Source organism: Pagrus pagrus (genome assembly GCF_965226575.1).
Source record: "Pagrus pagrus genome assembly, chromosome: 1".
NCBI lineage: Eukaryota > Metazoa > Chordata > Actinopteri > Spariformes > Sparidae > Pagrus > Pagrus pagrus.
Genome location: NC_140185.1, coordinates 9,393,130 through 9,411,303, shown reverse-complemented (window position 1 = coordinate 9,411,303; position 18,174 = coordinate 9,393,130). Strand labels below are relative to the sequence as shown.

General features: G+C 40.5%; 1 protein-coding gene across 12 annotated transcripts in view; it reads left to right on the top strand.

The window, feature by feature from the left end:
- Positions 1-18,174, top strand: part of akap13 (A-kinase anchoring protein 13) — a 119,232-nt gene that overhangs the window by 40,344 nt on the left and 60,714 nt on the right. For 8 of the 12 annotated variants that reach the window (XM_084380851.1, XM_084380845.1, XM_084380846.1 and 5 more), the window contains exons 6-9: positions 3,175-3,358; positions 5,185-5,380; positions 5,641-7,726; positions 9,507-9,592. In XM_084380851.1, the coding sequence (XP_084236977.1) occupies positions 3,175-3,358; positions 5,185-5,380; positions 5,641-7,726; positions 9,507-9,592 (2,552 nt within the window). The remainder of the gene's footprint in view (positions 1-3,174; positions 3,359-5,184; positions 5,381-5,640; positions 7,727-9,506; positions 9,593-18,174) is intronic. The other 4 variants (XM_084380850.1, XM_084380847.1, XM_084380856.1 and 1 more) reach the window with 1 other exon arrangement.

Below are 18,174 nucleotides of genomic sequence, written 5' to 3'. Positions count from 1 at the left end.
CGTCACATCGACTGAGCACTAGAGTAAGCACAGATGCATTTTTATGGATCCAGCTCATAAATTGCAAATTGTGTACTTTTACTTTTTACTTTCAAATTTTGCGCTACAAAAGGTGATGAATATAGTTTGCATTCATTACAAGTTTAAGGCAGACTGTTATGATAAAGTGTTATGTCCTAATTGTATGCATACTACGTGCAACAGTACATAATTTGTAATGGCAGCAGCATTATGCACTGAGTAAAAAGAAAAAGTATGCTATTTGGAACAAAGCAAAAGCGTGTACAGCCATCTTCGCAGCTCTGTGAGGCTTTGTGCTATATGCAAATTTCATCATGCTAGTACGCTCACAATGACAATGTTAACATGCTGATGTCTGAAAGGTTTAATGCGTAGCATATTCACCAGCATGCTAATCGTTGCTAATTTATAACCACTAAAGTGCAGCTGAGGCTGATGGGAATGTCATTTATTTTCACAGCTATTTCGTCATAAACCAAAGACAAATGAAAACTTTGACTTCACAGCACTAAATTTTGTCCCAATTCATCTAAATGCTGTAAAGACATTACAGAAAAAAACAAGAGAATCAACCTCGTGGTGGCAATAGTCAGGGGATCACCAAAAGTGGTAGGATTCATCCTCTGGGTGCCATGGTAATGTTCTCCAAACTTCATGGCGACTTGTAGAGACTGGTTGTTCAACCCACAAACCGACGTCCCTAGCATCCATAGATTTTTCCAGTTAAAGAATCTCATATTTGAGGATTTTCTGCTATCCTCTTTTTTTAAAAATGTATTTTTAAATTGAATATCCTCTGGTTTTGCACTGTTTGTTGGACAAAATCAGCAAAAATTCACTTGGGGCTCAGAAAATGTTAGATTTTTGTTTTTCTGTTTGCCAACACTTTGAGGCCCAAAAATTAATTAATGATCAAAAAACAAAGTTAGATTAACTGACAATTAAAACAATTGTTGCAGCCCAAAGTTTGTTGTAGTTAGAAGTTTGAAGAAGTAAGAAAATCGTTGTACCATTTCATAGCCAGTAGAGCTTGTTAGTAGCCAGATAGCTAGATTGTCTGCCAATGATCAGTGAAGCGGCTCTGGTGGCTCATGGTGACCCAATAAACTGTTCAGCCATTTCATGTTGGTGTTTCCTGTACTGCAGCAAATAGCTGCATTATCTAGGTGTATTTCCCAGCTGACCCTCCCAGATGCCACAGTACAAAAATGTCATGGATGTAATGGCAGCCAGTTTTGAAGAACCACAATCAAACCCAGCAGTAAAGCATTTCCTGCTGCTGTTTGGCAACTCACATTCCAGTCCGGCCCAGCTCGGCCAAGTGGAGCATTAAATATGACCAATTAGGCTGAAATTCATCAGGGCAGGCTGGTTCAGACTGGCGCAGGGTAAATGGACTGAAACCTCTCATCGACAGACACAACCTACATTGTAAATGTTGCTTAATGGTTATTGTGGTGCTGATAACAGTAAAATGTTTTTTTTTGCTGCCATTTTCTCTGATCTGTTGCCGTTTTCTCTTTTTATCTCTTATTCTTTTCCAACTGAATTTATTTTTGCAATGGAAATCTGCTCAAGGCAAAGCTGAAGAAATGTCAGACAAGTTGCAGTATAGAACTGCTCGTCTTTGTCCAACTGAAAAACTATGAATTATCTTGGTTTGCTTGAATAAGTGTCTGGTTCTGTGTCGCTGGATGAAGAAAATCCTCTATTCACAGGCAGTGACAAATGAAAGCTAAAGAATAAAACATAAGCTTTCCAATAACAGTGAAGAAACACTCTGTCCAGAGAAATCTGGACTCAGCAAACGTACTGCAGACATTTTATCTTTCTCTTTCCTGTGGTTTCAGCTGTTATAAATAACCACAGACCAGCTGGTTTGATAAACCCGGGTTTTCTGTGTGCAGTTTACTGACTCTGCATTACAAGACATCTGGGTGCTGAAGTGGAGATTTTTCTAACACCACACCATTGAACCTCCTAACACGTACAGTCGTCTAACATTTTATGTCATCAGCTTTAACTTATTAAGGTTTTTATTCCTCTCCAGTCATCTGGATGTTCCAGCTTTTATTGTAAAATGACCGTTTATTGAACTCCAGGATTCACTTTTCCTTCCTTTTAAACAAGCTAAGCCCTTATCTCAGGATGCCCTTTTGAATTCAAAATAAATTTGCCAGTGGCCGGACAGTGAAATATATTAATAATTACAGAAAAGATTCGGCACCTGTAGACCAAGATATGTTTAATAATCTTTTCCAGTGAATGCAGAGAAAGTTAAAATTGAAGAGATTCAACTTGAGATGAGAATATCTCTGGAATAACCAACACTCATCCTGCCTGAGCCTGTCTGAATATGTGTTGCTTTGGCAGCAAGATGGAGATCTGTCTCTCTCTCTGTGTGTGTGTGTGTGTGTCTGTGTGTGTGTGTGTGTGTGTGTGTGTGTGTGTGTGTGTGTGTGTGTGTGTGTGTGTGTGTGTGTGTGTGTGTGTGTCCATGAATCTCCATTATTGTCTTTGCGGACGTGTAAAGGGGAGGGTTTCAGTGCTTGATGGTGCTATTAGGAGTTGGGTTGATATATGAGGCCAATAATGGACTTAAATTAAAAGTGGGAGTCAGGTGCACTTAGTGTTGCTCACCTCTGCTAAAATGAAATGGCGTGGTTTGATTAAGTCACATGCATCATTATTGTTGTTGTTGTTGCTGTGATAGTTTTATTATCACATATCAGATGCTGCTTCAGAGGCATTTCCACACTTACTGGAATAAAAGCACTATATTATAGCTTCACATATTCTGAGATTCCTTGCTCAGACGGTTTAAAATTAATGTCAGTTGGCATGTTGACTTTAATCCAAAAGTCACTGTCAGGCTCACAAATATGTGTGTTGATCCATTGTTGAAGACCGCCAGAGACATGCAGGGTTTTATCAGTCTGTAAATGTGTAAAGGTCTGTTGTTTACTGGGTGACTGTGGACCCTGTACTAGTTTAATCAGACGACACAGTGGTGTTGCCAAGCTGCAGCGAGTGATGGTATGTCGGCTACTGCACCACAAATTGGTTGCCTGAACAGCTGCACTCCTGTGTCTTCCTCTGTTTCTTTCATTCTTCCTGTACTCTTGTATTTATTTCTGTATTTCTCTTCCTCAGACTTGAATCCCCAGGAGACTCTGCTGCATTTCTCAGCACGTCGAGGTCTTTTTCGGGTTACGCACTTCTTGCTGCAGCAATCTGGAGCAAAAGAGGCCCTGCAATTGGCCAACAGAGAAGGCCACACCCCATCTGTGCTAGCCACCCTGCGAGGACATGAACGTGTCCACGAGCTCCTCACAAAGTAAGCTTTAAGTACATGTTTTAATGACATTTAAAGTCTGTTTTAGATGTACAGTATGTAATTTCAGCTGCCAGAGGAGACATAGGTACCAAGGGATCATGGGAGTTGTGGTCTTCATTGTTAAACAGTCACCATTGCTGAGGAAAATCTGTCTGTGGTGACTTTAAAAGTTTTGTTTATGTTTTGTTTTGTAGGACTTCCTTCCTCACTCTTACTGTTATAACAACAAGTGACAAAATGAAATGCACCGTGACCTTGAATAGATTACAGATTTCTTTGGGTATGAACATTGTTGGGAACATTCAGGATAATGTAAATACACAACAAAGCATATAGCAAAGGTTTAGTCATTTTTAGACATTTAATTAACATCTTTTACATATTATATCTAAAGAAGTAATTGGAAAGTTAGTTCCAGCATAATTAAAAAACAATAAACCATAGAGAGAAAATGTATAAAAAACATGTCCATATAGTGGGACAGTGATACTAGCTCTGAGTTTCAGTGAACATTGCCCTCCTGTCTGTACAAACAGTCTCATGTCAATATATCACAGGTCAGATGGTGTGGTTTCTTCAGGCCCAATAGGGCAACCTTGTTTGTCTGCTGTCTTGATGGAACAATAGAGGTATCCAAAGAACATCACCACAAAGCCCACTGCCTAGCTGAGCAGTTACAGCTGAAGTCAAATAGTTGAGGGCAAATTGAAAAGTTGTGGGCTGCCAGTATTGTTCCAAAAGAATCCAGAGAGATGAGAAACTATTCACAACACAAAAGCCTTGGTTACTTCTTCTGTGTCTACTGACCTGTTGTAGTACCTCTCAACAATATCTCACTATGTGTAACTTGAATCCACACACACACTGCAGTATTGTCTCTTCAGAGTTTAATGGAGGATGTATGTGCTTTGTTTGCAGTTGTCAGGTATTATCCCTAATAATGCCTGAGTGACTAGTGAGGTCAAATTCTTTGCATCCCTTTATAGTGAAACATTAAACTGCGGGGGGAAAAAGCCGCTTTTTGGTAAATGGACTGAGACACGGCACAAAGTGGAAATGGACCCTTTTTATGTCTCTTAAGCAGTCGACTTATCTGCTGCAGAATAGTTTCCATTTAACTCAAAATGAAGATGCCACAAGCTGAAAGACAACTACCACTTAGTGAGCTTGCTCATTACTGAGTGTGGACTGAAGTTCCTTTACAACTTACAGCCCCCTCTTTATGTGTTGGTAATTACATTTGCCTCATGAAAAGTGAAGTCGCTTGCAGCCCGACTGGTGACATCAGCCACTGGGCCTCACAGCTAAAGCAATCCGCCCAGGATTACGCAAACAGATCTGCCTGACTGGGAGGTGTCTCCCCTTTTACAGCACTATCTTTATTAACCAAAACACTGCACATACTTTTACCTTTTAACACTTACAGCGAATGCAGCAGGGGGAGTGACGTTTTCTCAGAAAGCTTATCAACTAGGAGTGGTCTTCATTTAACTACTGGGAAGGAAAGGAACATTTTTGATTGACTGGCCACAGCATCTGGAACTTTGAAACATTTACTGGCTTCTTTATTACTTGACGGCATCACAATGGTTGCTTGATTACATGCTAAACTGCTAGAATAGACTAACAATCACAAAAATTTGACTAATGGACTTTTCAGCTCTGGTGAAACAAAAACAGTGATACACGTGGATTATTCTAAGAAAGGGGGAGTCTGGATCAGCTGACATCATTGTTAAAACCTTCTCCTGAAAACCGTTCTGTACTGTGTTAGCCAATCAGGCTACAGCCACTTCTGGATGATCTAAGTGTTTATTTCACGGCAGGGCTGAGACGGACACAGAGACGGACAAAGGGACTGAGACTGCCCAGCCGGTGTCTACAGAAGCCCGGGTAGTTTGCCACTTCCCCAGGCTGAACACACACACTCTGACGCTGAGCGTCCACCCCGGCCACGACCCTCCGACCCTTCACAGGAGTGTGGAGCAGCTGCTGCACTTGATATGTCATCTCCATGCCAAGGTGAGTCACACCACACTGCCCATTTAGCACGCTATCTCTACTCAAGTTGGCTTCACCCAGACTTGTTCCGCTGCCGAACATTGTCGGATTGTTTGTCTTTTCACTGCCCTCATTTTTTTAACCTTCAAGCTCAGTTTGTATAACCGGAGGAACACCTTATGCAATCACAGAGTTGGCGATTGATAAGAACTAGAGAGCACCTCTGTTGGTTTCTCTGAGGGTAAAAGCTAACGTTTATTCTCCTCCTTTTCTGTATCCAGCAGGGAGTTTCTGAACTGGAGCTGCAGTTTGATTCTCTGCACACAGCTGCTGAATGTTGTGATGGTGTAGAAACGGAGATATCCTGTCCGGAGCGACTACAGCTGCCTGATCTAACTTCACAGTGCCTGGATACAACAACAGGAGGGAGCTGGGTAGAAAACTGCTCAGTGGAAAGCAGCAGTAGTGTTAATTGTGGACATGGTGAGACTGGGAATTCAGAGAACGACTGTGGTTTGTCTGTGAGTGGTCCAACGTCAGAGCCCCAGGAGCATGGCCTTGGCCCCCCAGAGGACAGGGTGTTTCCCAGTTCAAACACTGGGCGAGATTACTGCCAAACAGAGGAGGAGGGAACGGAGCAGCCTGTTGTTTCCACCCAGAGTTTGAGTTTGTGCGACAGGAGTGAAGGAGCACAGAGTGAGGCAGAAGGGGAGAGCCTCACTGTGGGAATCCGACCGGCAGTAGGCTGTGGTAAACAGGGAGAGGAAACTGATAGAGGAGAGGCTGTCATACGGGAAGGACAGGAGGCCACGGAGGGAAAGGAAATATCAGAACAGGAAGCAGAGGACAGCACAGCTACAAGGAGGGAGGAGGAGACCAACTTAGAGTCAACTGATCTCATTACACCCAGTGAAGACACAAAAGCTTCAGTTATGGGCCAGTCTCCGTCGTCAGAGGGCTCTGATGTATCCGAGAACTCTGATTCTGAAATGAAGGAGTGCTTAAAGGAAGAAGCTGGGAAAGAAGAGATGAATCCTATTCAGGAGCTCTGTGACGGACTCTCTTTAGAGGAGGAGAGGACTGAGAGTGAAGGGTTAACGAACCCTCCATCAACCCCAGGGGACCCTCCCATCCCATCACTGATAAACTGTGGTGATGTAATCGAGGGGCCTGAATCTGCTGTTCCAGGTCTCTTGATAGAAGGCCTCCATGAGGGGGAACCTCCGCCAGACATAAACAGCCTGGAACAAAACCAGGAAACAGCTGTTAGGGATTACGCTACAGAGCAGGAGTGGGGCTTGGCTTCAGAAACCGGTTGTCATTCTGAGACTTGTACTGGGACCGCCAGTGGTAAAGAGCTAGATGGTGAAGACGTAGCTGAACCTTGTGGATACAGTATTGAAAGTACCAGTTTGCCTGGTTTGGACGAACCTGGTAACTCCATGGAATGTATACAGACGGATCCATCACCGGAAACAATGCCCAGCTCCAGTGCTGATCCTGATTCAGGGGCGACTCATGGCGTCTCCAGTGACGATGATGGCAGTTTTCAATCAGTTGGAAGCTCCACAACGGAAATATTCCATCCCACTCGGGACAATGCTAGTGTGGAGGATAAGGAGTTTCTTCAAGAAGAACAGTCCTCAACAGGATTCAAGATGGAGGATCCAAATGATTCAAAACCTGGTGAAAAAAGTGAACATTCTTTAACCGTGGACGCAGGGCTCCCCTCCGAGCTGGGCACTGACAGTGCACCGCCAGTGACAGACTGCACTGGCACTGAGCCTGAATCACAACTGTCACCCACCCTCCAGACAATGGACACTTTGAACACTGAGGGGATAGGAGAGGAACTCGCCCTAGAACCTTCCAAAGAGGATCTGTCGTTAGGTCCAGCGTTGTCAGAGAGCGGGTGCGCTCCAACGGTGGAGGTCGATGACAGTGAAACTGGAGAGGCCAACGACTCTGAACTGAATGCAAAGATTGAACATTTGGCATCAGAGGTCACCAGTAGAGTTTTACTTGAAGCCTGTGCATCTTTTGCAGAAGAAGGTAAAGTGATTGTTGATGGAGACTATCCGTCAACAGATACCAGTGATAAATCTGCAGTGGACGCTGAAAAGATTGGAGATGTGCAATTGCTGCCACAGCAACCCGAAATGGATAATTCAGAGATGACAGCAGTTGAGAGGTCACCTGATGAGGGAGTAAGTCACTCAGAGGATCAGACTGATGCACCGTCATCACAAGGTGTCACTCCACTTTCAGACAGTGCAGATGTCAATACCTTGGAAGTAGAACCACCCTCTCTAGACGATAAAGTTTCAAGCGACGCAGTGGATGGAGTCCCACAAAGTGCAATACAAGGTGGGCAAGCACTGATTTATTTCAGGTGTATTTTAGTTCCACACACTCACATACATCACAGGGCAATATGTTTGTCAAAATCTTGTTCCTAAACAAATATACTAAATCAGATTCAGTCCTCCTCTGGTGATTAATGGCAACAGCTCCACGAAGCTAAAGGCAGCATAGCTCACTATAATTGCGTTCAGCGGTTTTTGGCTTTTGTGTGACATCCTGTTGTGAAGACATGCTTTGCGTAGTCTTTCTGCTTTTAGAGGTGCAACGATTAATTGAGTGGTAGTCAACTATAAAAGGTACACTATGCAACTTTTTTACAGGCGTATATACAAAAAGGGACAGGGCTCTTGATACGTTGAATAGCAGTCTGGAGGAGCTCCAGCTTTAGATGTAGGCCTACTTTAAAGCCTTATGTTTACACCTCTGTTTTTATAACATTATAGCAAAACAGACCTGTATGTTGAGTTATCGTAGGGTGAGAAGAAAAGCCATCTAGAAGTCACACAGTGAAAGAATATAAAACTACTGTATTTACCAACATGGTACTTAAAAAAAAAAGTTCAACACACACAACAAACGTCAATATGGATCATAATGCTTTCACAGTATATATGGTTGTTTTTCTGATGAGGATGGGCTGCAAAAGTTACATTGTGCACCATTTATTTTGATGACTGATTAATTGGTTATGTAATAGTATTTTTTTTAAGAAAGGAAACTAGAGTACAGTTTTTGCACACCTTAAGGTCGACAGGTGCGGAGGAGAAGACCAAAGGTGAACAAAATCAGGAAAAAGACTCTTGCACACTGTCCATTTCACTTGCAATTAAGTTTAATGACAACAATGTTTCGGTACTTAAATCTACCATGTGCAGTCTGACAACACTTCCCTCGATATTAATATGTTCTGTGTTAGTTTTTATCTCATGCACACATCCGCACTCTGGCTTACAGTATACTGTATGTCAGCAGGCACAGTCACATTACCAGTGCATGTGACTGAGTCTCAGATGTACAGCGAGAAGGCTGGGTTCTCCAAAACAAACATACACAAGCTCGCTGATGTGAGCATGGAGGAGGAAGTGAGAGTCTCTCTTCTCTAAGTGAACTTGCAGCACTCCTCTGGTGGCAATTTTCAGTCATCAGGAATAATTGTGCTGGACCCAAGTCCAATAAAGATAGGTCAAGGGCGAGGTTGGTGCTGTGCGTCACACAGAGAGTGGGGTGTCATGAACGAGGAGATGTATTTACAGCCTGACTGAGGGAGCATCAGGTAACATCATAGGTGATCAGAGACAAGCTGTCTGTTGTTTCATGGATTCACAATAAGGATGTGAATATTTAGTCTGGATTCTAGTGGATGTTTAAAATCACAAGAAGGTGAGCAGTTGTTTTTCGTGGAGAGACTTTTCCACTCGGGTCTATCATTCATCAAGTCATGTTCGCTTACATAAGCCTTCCAAGAAGTAATGCATCTCAGATAATTATACAGGACCATTAATGGACCGTCTGGTTCCTGTTTTTAACAATCAAAGAATGATTAATTTGTTTACATTTAAATGGTTATTGTCCCTATGAGGAATGTATCCATTCAGGAAAGCTTTAATAGTACATATAAACGAAAGATGCAGGTTGCTACATCACTGTAGCACACAGTCGCACTTCTCAGTGTTTCTGCAGTGAGGGTAGACACTTCCTGTCACTTTAAACACTTGTTATTGATTCCTGTATTTGGAGGATTTGCCATTGAGCTGATTGCATCGTGTTGTGTGTATCTCTCCAGAGGTGGAAGTCATCATGTCTGAAGAAACTGTAATCGGTGCAGAGGAGGAAGAAAATGGCCCAACAGAGGAAACACACTCCTCCACGGTAAGCTCCAAGTCTTAATCTATCTCTATCAAGCTCGGCTTTGTTGGAGACGGTGGTTTGATCAACATGAGTCTTAAGATGAGTCATTGTTTGCCAAACCTTTGAAACACCCATAATAACCTTTGGCATGAAGATGTGAGCAAACAAGCAACCAAGCTCATCTACTGGAATACGACATGGGGTAAAATGAGGTGTGGATGGATGTTAGTTGAGTTTCTAACAGCAGATATTTTGACAAGTCAAACACAGATGGAACTAAAAATATCACTAATTGCTGCATAACAATGTCATTAGCTCAACCTAGGCTGCTCCTGCCATGACAAGTCAAAATGCTTGTAAATGTGATTCATTGAGGAACTACAAAGGAAAAGGAGAGCTAATGTGTTAGAAAGGCTATCAGGGACTCATGTAGCAAGATTTTTTTAGAGCGCAAAAACAAAACTTGCAGTACAAAACCGAGTGAAAATAACTTATCTTGCTCTCAAGTGCACTCTTAATAAACCTGGAAAGATTTCCTTCTTTTGTTTATAAAATGTCTGGAAGAAAAGTATATCAACATATCTATTACAACCGGAAATCAAATATTACTAGCTTTTTAACAACTAGGATTTCTCATCCCACTCCACCAAGCCCTGTATGTCCATGTATCAATAAATAATACAAAATAAAGATAATACATAGTGGTAAAATACAGATAAACAAGTTTTCCAGCAAGTGATCAAAGATGAAAACATGAAAAACTGTATCTAGTGACTACCAATGGTAGTCTTTGCCATAAATAAGAATAATACTGTGCCTTATATTGACTGTGGGTTTCCTCAGACATGTGCAGTAAATATACTGTACATGTTAAGTGTAATACAAGTTCATAATCACCATCTATTGTTAATGTGGTCCAAAGATGGGCTGCATGCTTTCAACAACAGATCTCAGCATCATGAGTCTGAATACAACTGTTTGATAACAAAAGTTTTAGACATGAGTTAAATCCAGTGACCCAATAATAAAGATGTGACTGATTTCAAATGTTAATAATTTAATAACTCTGTTTCCCGTTAGCATGACCAGTCGCACCACAGATTGTAATCATGCATCTGTAGATTTAGGGCAAAGCTAAGCTTACACTCTTCATCTGCACAACAGAATTTAATAGGACATTTTCATGGAATAAAGTGCAATAAAGTGTTCTGTGAATTGGATCCAGGCTTCTTTTGTTACTAGTTTTCCTAGGATTGCTGCTAAATGTTTTGGTGTGGAGAAAGTTTGTTGTTATTGGCTTTCCGGAATGTGTACTTTTTTTTTTTTTTTTAAATGTACCCAGAGTATCCACAGATCATTGTTATAAGATGTTTTCCCTAGCTTAAACATGAAAAATATCCAGTATTGTGTTAAAATGTAATTTTTAAAATGATTTTGCAGCAATGAGTTGCACAATTTCCCCAGTAAAGTAAAAAGTAAAGAATGGCAAAATTTTGGAGGAGCAAGAACAGCAGGGTTTGTTTACAAGCAGCTTCATGTGCCAACTAGAGTTCAGGAATGAAGCTGTCTGGAACATTTTTCCCTCTCATTAAAACTTTCAATACGTCTCTTTTTTTTGGTAAGTTCAGTCATTCAACAAGAAATCTATTACCTGTTGGGGTGTCTCTAAGGATCACCATGGCATTTACTTCACTGTAAAATGCAACAGGATCTCCCTTCCTCATCCTGTGGGAGTCATGTTATGCAGCTCATTTTCTGTCTCAACTGAGCACATGGATGCGATCTTCAGCTTTACTCTGAAATGTTGCTGACTGACAGATTCCTTAGCAGCCATAGACTGGAGTGGCTCTGCTTATTCCTGGGTTGCGGTCTCAGTCAGTGGCTTGTTCTGAATGCCAGATGTCTGACTGCAGCCTGCAGGACCCTGGGGGCGCCAGGAGAGGGCACTGTAGCCCCTGTGGCATCAGTGGAGCTTTTCTTCTTGACCAGAGAGAGAATTTAATGACCTGCCATTTGATCCTGTTGAGTCTTCCTGTAATTTCTATGATGTACTGACAATTTTGAGTCATGCTGGTGTTAAGCAAACCGTAGTACTGTAGGAGATGAAGTGAAGAATATTCACATATTGGGGTTGCATCTTCTGAACATATTTTTAAGGTTTTAATATACACTGCTTGAACAGCAGTAATATTTAGATGGAAAGTGTGTGAAACACATTCATAAGAAGAACAGAAATGATCACTAGGAACAGCTGTAATCACTAAACATCTTGATTTATATTACATTTCTATCTTAATACGAATTTGTAAAATGAAATAAAAGAGTGAAAGAGTGAGCAAGACAAAAGTATTTATAGAGATTAAAAACAGACAACAGCTAGAGAACAAAATAAGCAGGTTAACAGGATCTAAATGACAGCAACAACAACTTGCTACATGAAACGATATTAAAGGTAAACGAGGTAATTTAAATCACGTGTCAGTATTTTGACAAGATGTGAGCTATTTAGACAGCAGCTAGTTTAGTCTTGCTTGTTTGAGCATGTATGAAATCTTTCCTGTTTGTTATTATTGTGCTCTTTTGTACATACTTGTAGCACTTTGATCCATAACTTCGGTGCTCATAATGTTTTTATCAGCAGCTCTTAGCCCTGTCCTCAACACATGAGCATGAGATACATCTAAATTAGACAAGGATGCTATGTTTTTGTATTTATGTAATTTTTTTTCATATAAACAAATGCATATAAAGCACAAGACACAAATATGAGGTACCTGAAATCAGTATTTTCAGTTTTATCAGTTTCTACTCACTTCTCTATAATTAAAGGAAAAAAAAAAAAAAATTAGCTCCAGTAAAATTATTTGACAGGTTTAGTCACTACTTACTTTAATTTTTTTTTTGTTGTTGCATATATTACAATTTTTAAAGTGCCCAAATAAAGCTGGAGCAGTTAAATTGATGACTATTATGATAATCGTCATTTTTAATGCAAAATGTTTCATGGTTACTGCTCCTGAAATGTGGGGATTAGCTACCTTTTCCTTTTAATTGCTTGAATAATTTAATTTTTTTTGTAATAATTTTAAGGTTTGGGTTGCTGGTTGGACAAAACAGACAATGTGAAGGAGTCTATTTTTCAAAATGTTTATAATTCAAGCAATCAGTCGATAAATGAAGGAAATATTTAGCAGAATAATCCATTATTAAAATGAAATGACCATTAGTTGCATTCCTATGCAAAATCGTTATGACTAGCTTCACTTAAACCATCAGCAGTACAATTATGTTTCACATTAATACATCAGTAAAAATAATCTAATGATATACTATGTTATAGTCTAACAGTCACAGGGAACATTTTTCTGCATCAAGTACTTTTTTAATACTTTAAATACATTTTCTTGAACATACTTTTATTCTAAAGCTGCAACAAGGAACTTTCATTATTTGTTGATTCTGGTGGCCCCTGTAGACAAAAGCAGTATGAGCACCACCATCTCGTGTCTGAAGATCTTGATCTAACCAGCATGCGCATCTATTATGACAGCATATAAAAGAAAGGGGCAACATATTTTCAGGTTGAATAGGAGATGAATCTATTTCTGGCAATGGAAAATTAATAACTGTAATATGATAATGGCGACACAAAACAAACCACATGGCAGCGTCTTTCTTTATCTCTTTCAGACTGTGAGACTCCTCGATTCAGTCTCAGTACTCCGCTTTAAAAAATGATTTTTAATTTTATGACTTGTCTGACCTGGATAAGTCGCATCTGACCTGGTGATAGGCCTTAAGAATAACTCTAAATATAATATATAAATAGCCAATGTCCTCATTGATGGTTTCGGTTTGCTCATGTAGGTCATGTAGTATTAAAAAGAGGCTCTTTCAAAACCAGTTACAAGTTACTGCTTGTACATTTAAATAATGTTTTCAATGCTAGACTTTGACTTGTAATGGAGTATTTTTTTACAGTTTGCTATTAGTACTTTTACTTAAGTATAGGATCTGAATACTTCCTTCACCTCTGGCAAACCTACTGGAAGAGAAGAAAGTAATGCTGAAGTTGAATGTGCTGCTGTCAAAGCCTATTCATTAAACACATTTGGCCACCAGTGTTGCTTTTATATATGCAAGGGGTGTTTTCATTCACAGCTTTGTTCTATAAAAAGGCTGTGAATGCGGCAGTAGCTTTGGAGATACCATTTCAACTGCCATATTGCATTTTCAAAGGTATATGGCTCAACAATGTGAGTGAACTTCACAGCCAAGGGCCAGACAAGGCAGCACTTACAATATAATATATAATATAATATAAACTGTAATAAAGCCTGTGTGTTACTAGACAGGGTATGCTTGATTTACCTGCTATACAGACAGAAGACAGAACCTGTAGGTATCATTTGCTTCGTTTACACAGATGTAAATCCCAAAAGACAATGGAGCATTTCTACTTTATTTAACTTATATGAATATGTGACAGTCCCACTAGCTTTAGAAGATGCATCTAATTTCTTCTATTTGTGTTCTTTCTTTCCTCACTTGAACTACTGAGTTCCTTGGCTCCACCCACTGAAGATAGATGAGATGCCAATACGGAAAATTAAAGGCAAAATATTTAGTGAACAGGATATCAGTCCTGGTCAAGAGTTAAATCTAAAGCAGCATCAGTTACTGAGAACTCTGCCTGTCTTATTTGTTACTGCAGTTGATAATTGACCGTCTTGTTGTGGAAGAAGTGGCAATGAAGAGAAGAGCGTGAAGTTGTTTAGTGTATTGAAAAGTCATTGGTTAAAGGTGCAATATGTAAGAATTGACCACCTTTCAAATTCATACTCGAAATAACCCCAAACATGTAGCTGCCGTTGGCTTGTAAGCTCAGTTAACCGTGCAGCCAGGGTTTGTGTTAGCTGACTATCCCTGGATTTGGAACATCATCAGCATATTGGTGTTATTTACTATCAAACTAACCTCTACAAACGGCGAGGAGCTAGCTGATTAGCATGCTAACTTCAACAGCTTTCGCTGCAACACAATTCAGTCGTATTTGCCATAACCATACCTAACAGACAACCATAATCAAAACTGTTAAATTTTAAGTTCTTGCAGATTGTACCTTTAAGGCCATGTGAAAGAGCAGCAATTGTCCTTGTCCTGTGTTGTTGTGGTGTGTGTGTGTGTGTGTGTGTCTGCTTAACCTCTTCACAATGTGTAAAGAGTTTTCCAGCTGTGAAGTTATTTGATAAGTTAATGTGCTATATTTGCTTTTTTGCTGTACACTCTGAACTATAGCAGAGCAATATAGCGATTCCACCAAACAGCAGTTTATATTCAAATTTAAATATTTTATGTGCAAACACTGTGGTCCATCGGGTTCAACGGCTTTGTTTGCAGTGTCTGCCTGAACACTGAAACACCTGTAGGTTTGTGAAGGTCACAGTTTGGAATTGGGTAGTTAGATTTGTTTGTGGCTGCCTGGATTCACGCCTTTGTGCTATTGGTCAGCTAATGTCAGAGCTGCCAGGGACAACCTGCACACTGTAGGGACTACCAACACATTAACATGGATTTAAATATCAGGCAGGAGGTGCTCGACCATAGTGTGCAGGCTGTCTCTTAACCCCAGGAGTGCAGGTTTGATTTTAGAGTTGGTGGGGACCTTTGTCATCATAATATTTGCCATAATTTATCATAATGACACACTGTGTAGAAAATTATTACTTATCAGTGGCGGCTGGTGACTCAAAAATAGGGGAGGACAGGAGGAAAACCCACCCACCGTGTCATGTTATTTTATACTAGTGCGAGAAAAAATATTTTATAAATGATACTGAGATTTGGTAATGTTTTATTTCAGTCGATTTCTAATTTATCCCTCTTGCCTCTCAAAAGAAGAGGAGGAGCAACCTCTCCTGCTTCTATGGAACAGCCTCCCCAGTTATTTATATAGTTTTTCACTGCATGTGTTTACCAAAGACACCCAGAGTGCTATATACAGAAACCCTTGTGTCTGCTGTCCACCCTGCTGTGTTCTGTTTTGAGTATATCAGAGCCCCTGGTGTTCCCTGTATAGATGTCGAAACAAAATTGCCTTTGAGTTGAGATGATTTAATTTGAGGTGTCTGTCAGGAGTAAATACTTCAAAAGATAGACAACAAATTAATCAGTAACTTGGAATATGCAGTCAGAAAAAATGTAATATCTCCAGCAGAATTTCATCAAATCAAAACATCTAGTGAGGTCACAAAAATAGTATCTCATCATCTTCTTGCTTTACTCTCTGTTGCCTAATTAAATCATTCAAAGCAAATACTAATTAAAACTGATAAAATCAATTGCTGCAATTTAGTTTGAAATGTGTAAAGAGTTTTATCTGATGCAATGCATAACAGCGGGACACCGTTCATAGCAATCACCACCATCATTTAATTTTTTTTAATGTGTGATTTTTGCATACATGTGCCTCGTTGTTTTATATTCATGTAGGTTTTTGAAAGAATTGATATTGCAATATAACTTTTAACCATAGCCATGGACCATAACACAGGCCTACACATAATAAACCACATGTGGGGAAAAAAATCTGAAGTATTATCTGCTCAGGAGAGTAGCCGGCCAACTCAAGCTCTGTCTCGCAACTGATACCATTTTTGTTTTTGCTGCTTACAGTGCTGCTATTACATCACTCCTAACTTTTTTCAACTCGGCCACCGGCCAGATCCATCATCTTAGAGAGGTGCAATCACCCCCAGAAGGCGCCTCACAGGTGGCCTCAATCCTCCTCCAGCAGGGGGTGTTGAATCTCAGCAGCATAAATTCTGATGATTGGATAACATTAACTGGAGTAACAATGCCCTACTGTCATCTGTCACACTCTAACAATGGACCACTTTGGCTGGACGAGAGAGAGACATTCACAACCTCATTGAGAAAGAGAGAGAGAGAGAGCGAGAGAGAGAGAGAAAATACAGAGAGGGAGAAAGAGCAAAGGCATGAGTCAGGCAGAGTCAGGAGAGAAGTTGAGAGGCAACAGAGGAAAAGAAAAGGGAGGGAGGGAAGAAGAAAGGGAGGGAGGAAAGAGTAGAAGGAGGGCGGGAGTTGAGCTGGAGTCTGGTAGGAGGCTTCTTCTGTGGCCAGATGTGAAGCTTAGCACACAGCTTCAGCTCTCCTCAACAGTGTTTCCTGCTGGATTTTAACCTCCTGCTCAGTAAACCTGCTCTGGATATTTAAAGGAAAATGTACGAACGACACAAGCGGAGGTACAGTCTCTGCGCCAAAGGAGAGAGAGCTGTAGACGTGGTTTTGATAAAGGTAGGCCACCTCTCCACACTCTCAAACAAAGTTGCTCGGTATGATAATACTGCTAGTGCTACGGTAATAACAGTCATTTGAGCAGAGGTAGTGAAACGTAGTTGTTAAGAGCTTGAAACTGATAAAAAAATTATGTCAAAAGCAATAAAAGCAAGGTAAGGAATATAAAAGCAGAACTGAAATCATAAAAGTGAACCATGAAAGGGAGGTTGGACGTAATAATTACATCAAATTAAGTCCAATAAAGAGAGTTCAGTGAAGTGATTTAGCAGCTCAAGCTCCTCGGATGGAGCGTTTTTAAAGGCCTGATCACACAAAGATCTGGAGAAAAAAGTTATTTCTCGAGTAAAACATAAACATAAACATAACCATAACCGTCACAAAGTGCTTCAGCATGTTTGGCCAAACCTGTATTCGGCCGGCAGAGATGTTATGATGTGTTTCGCTGTGTTGCACCCTGGGAGATGATTGCATGGTTGTTGATAGTGGCCCTCCAGACACAGAGTGCTGATTATTTTGGGGTGGAGTGCGGTTTCTGGATGTTCGCTGCATGAGTATGCTGTGTGTGACACCGAGACAGATGCCTGTACTCTATCCTTCTCTGTGGAATAACTGTGTATGAAAATTAATGAGGCTCAGACAGTTTAAGGTCTTTCCGGGATTATTTGGTCAGACTAGTTGGTGCTCGTCTGAATAACTATGAAGGTAAAACAGAATATAAAGTCCACTGACGTTCTTAAAATGTCTTGTCAAAGAGCAAAGTTGGGACATTTCTCTCTCCCTCTAAGGTCTTGTCACCGTACCATAATGGTTCTGTGTCAAACCGTTTGAACTGGGTGTACTATGGAATCTTTCTGAATGGGATCCTAACAGCACCCAAAAGTGCTATTTAAAGCCTAAATGCCTACTACATATACTAATCCCTTTAAGCCATTTTTCCACAGTGCCTTGGATTTTCTCTTTGCTGTAGGACAGCAGTGAATCCTGTTGATTGTTGGTAGAAGTGTTGTGATGAAACTGCTCCAACCAAGATTTATACTCGGATGTTTCTGATTAACATATGCCTCCTGAAAAATATCTATAAATGTACCCATAAATTTAGGTAGGAGGGATGGCAACACTGATTTTATTCTTTGTTCTTCATGTTGTTGCTTCACTCTGTCTGTCCTGTTTATCAAATGACCAGCCTCCACATTTTTACCCATGCTAGTTGCATGGTTGGTCTGTTCAGCTCTTTGGACTGATAAAGTAAAGTTGTTGTTTGCCAGACTGACAAACAACAATGG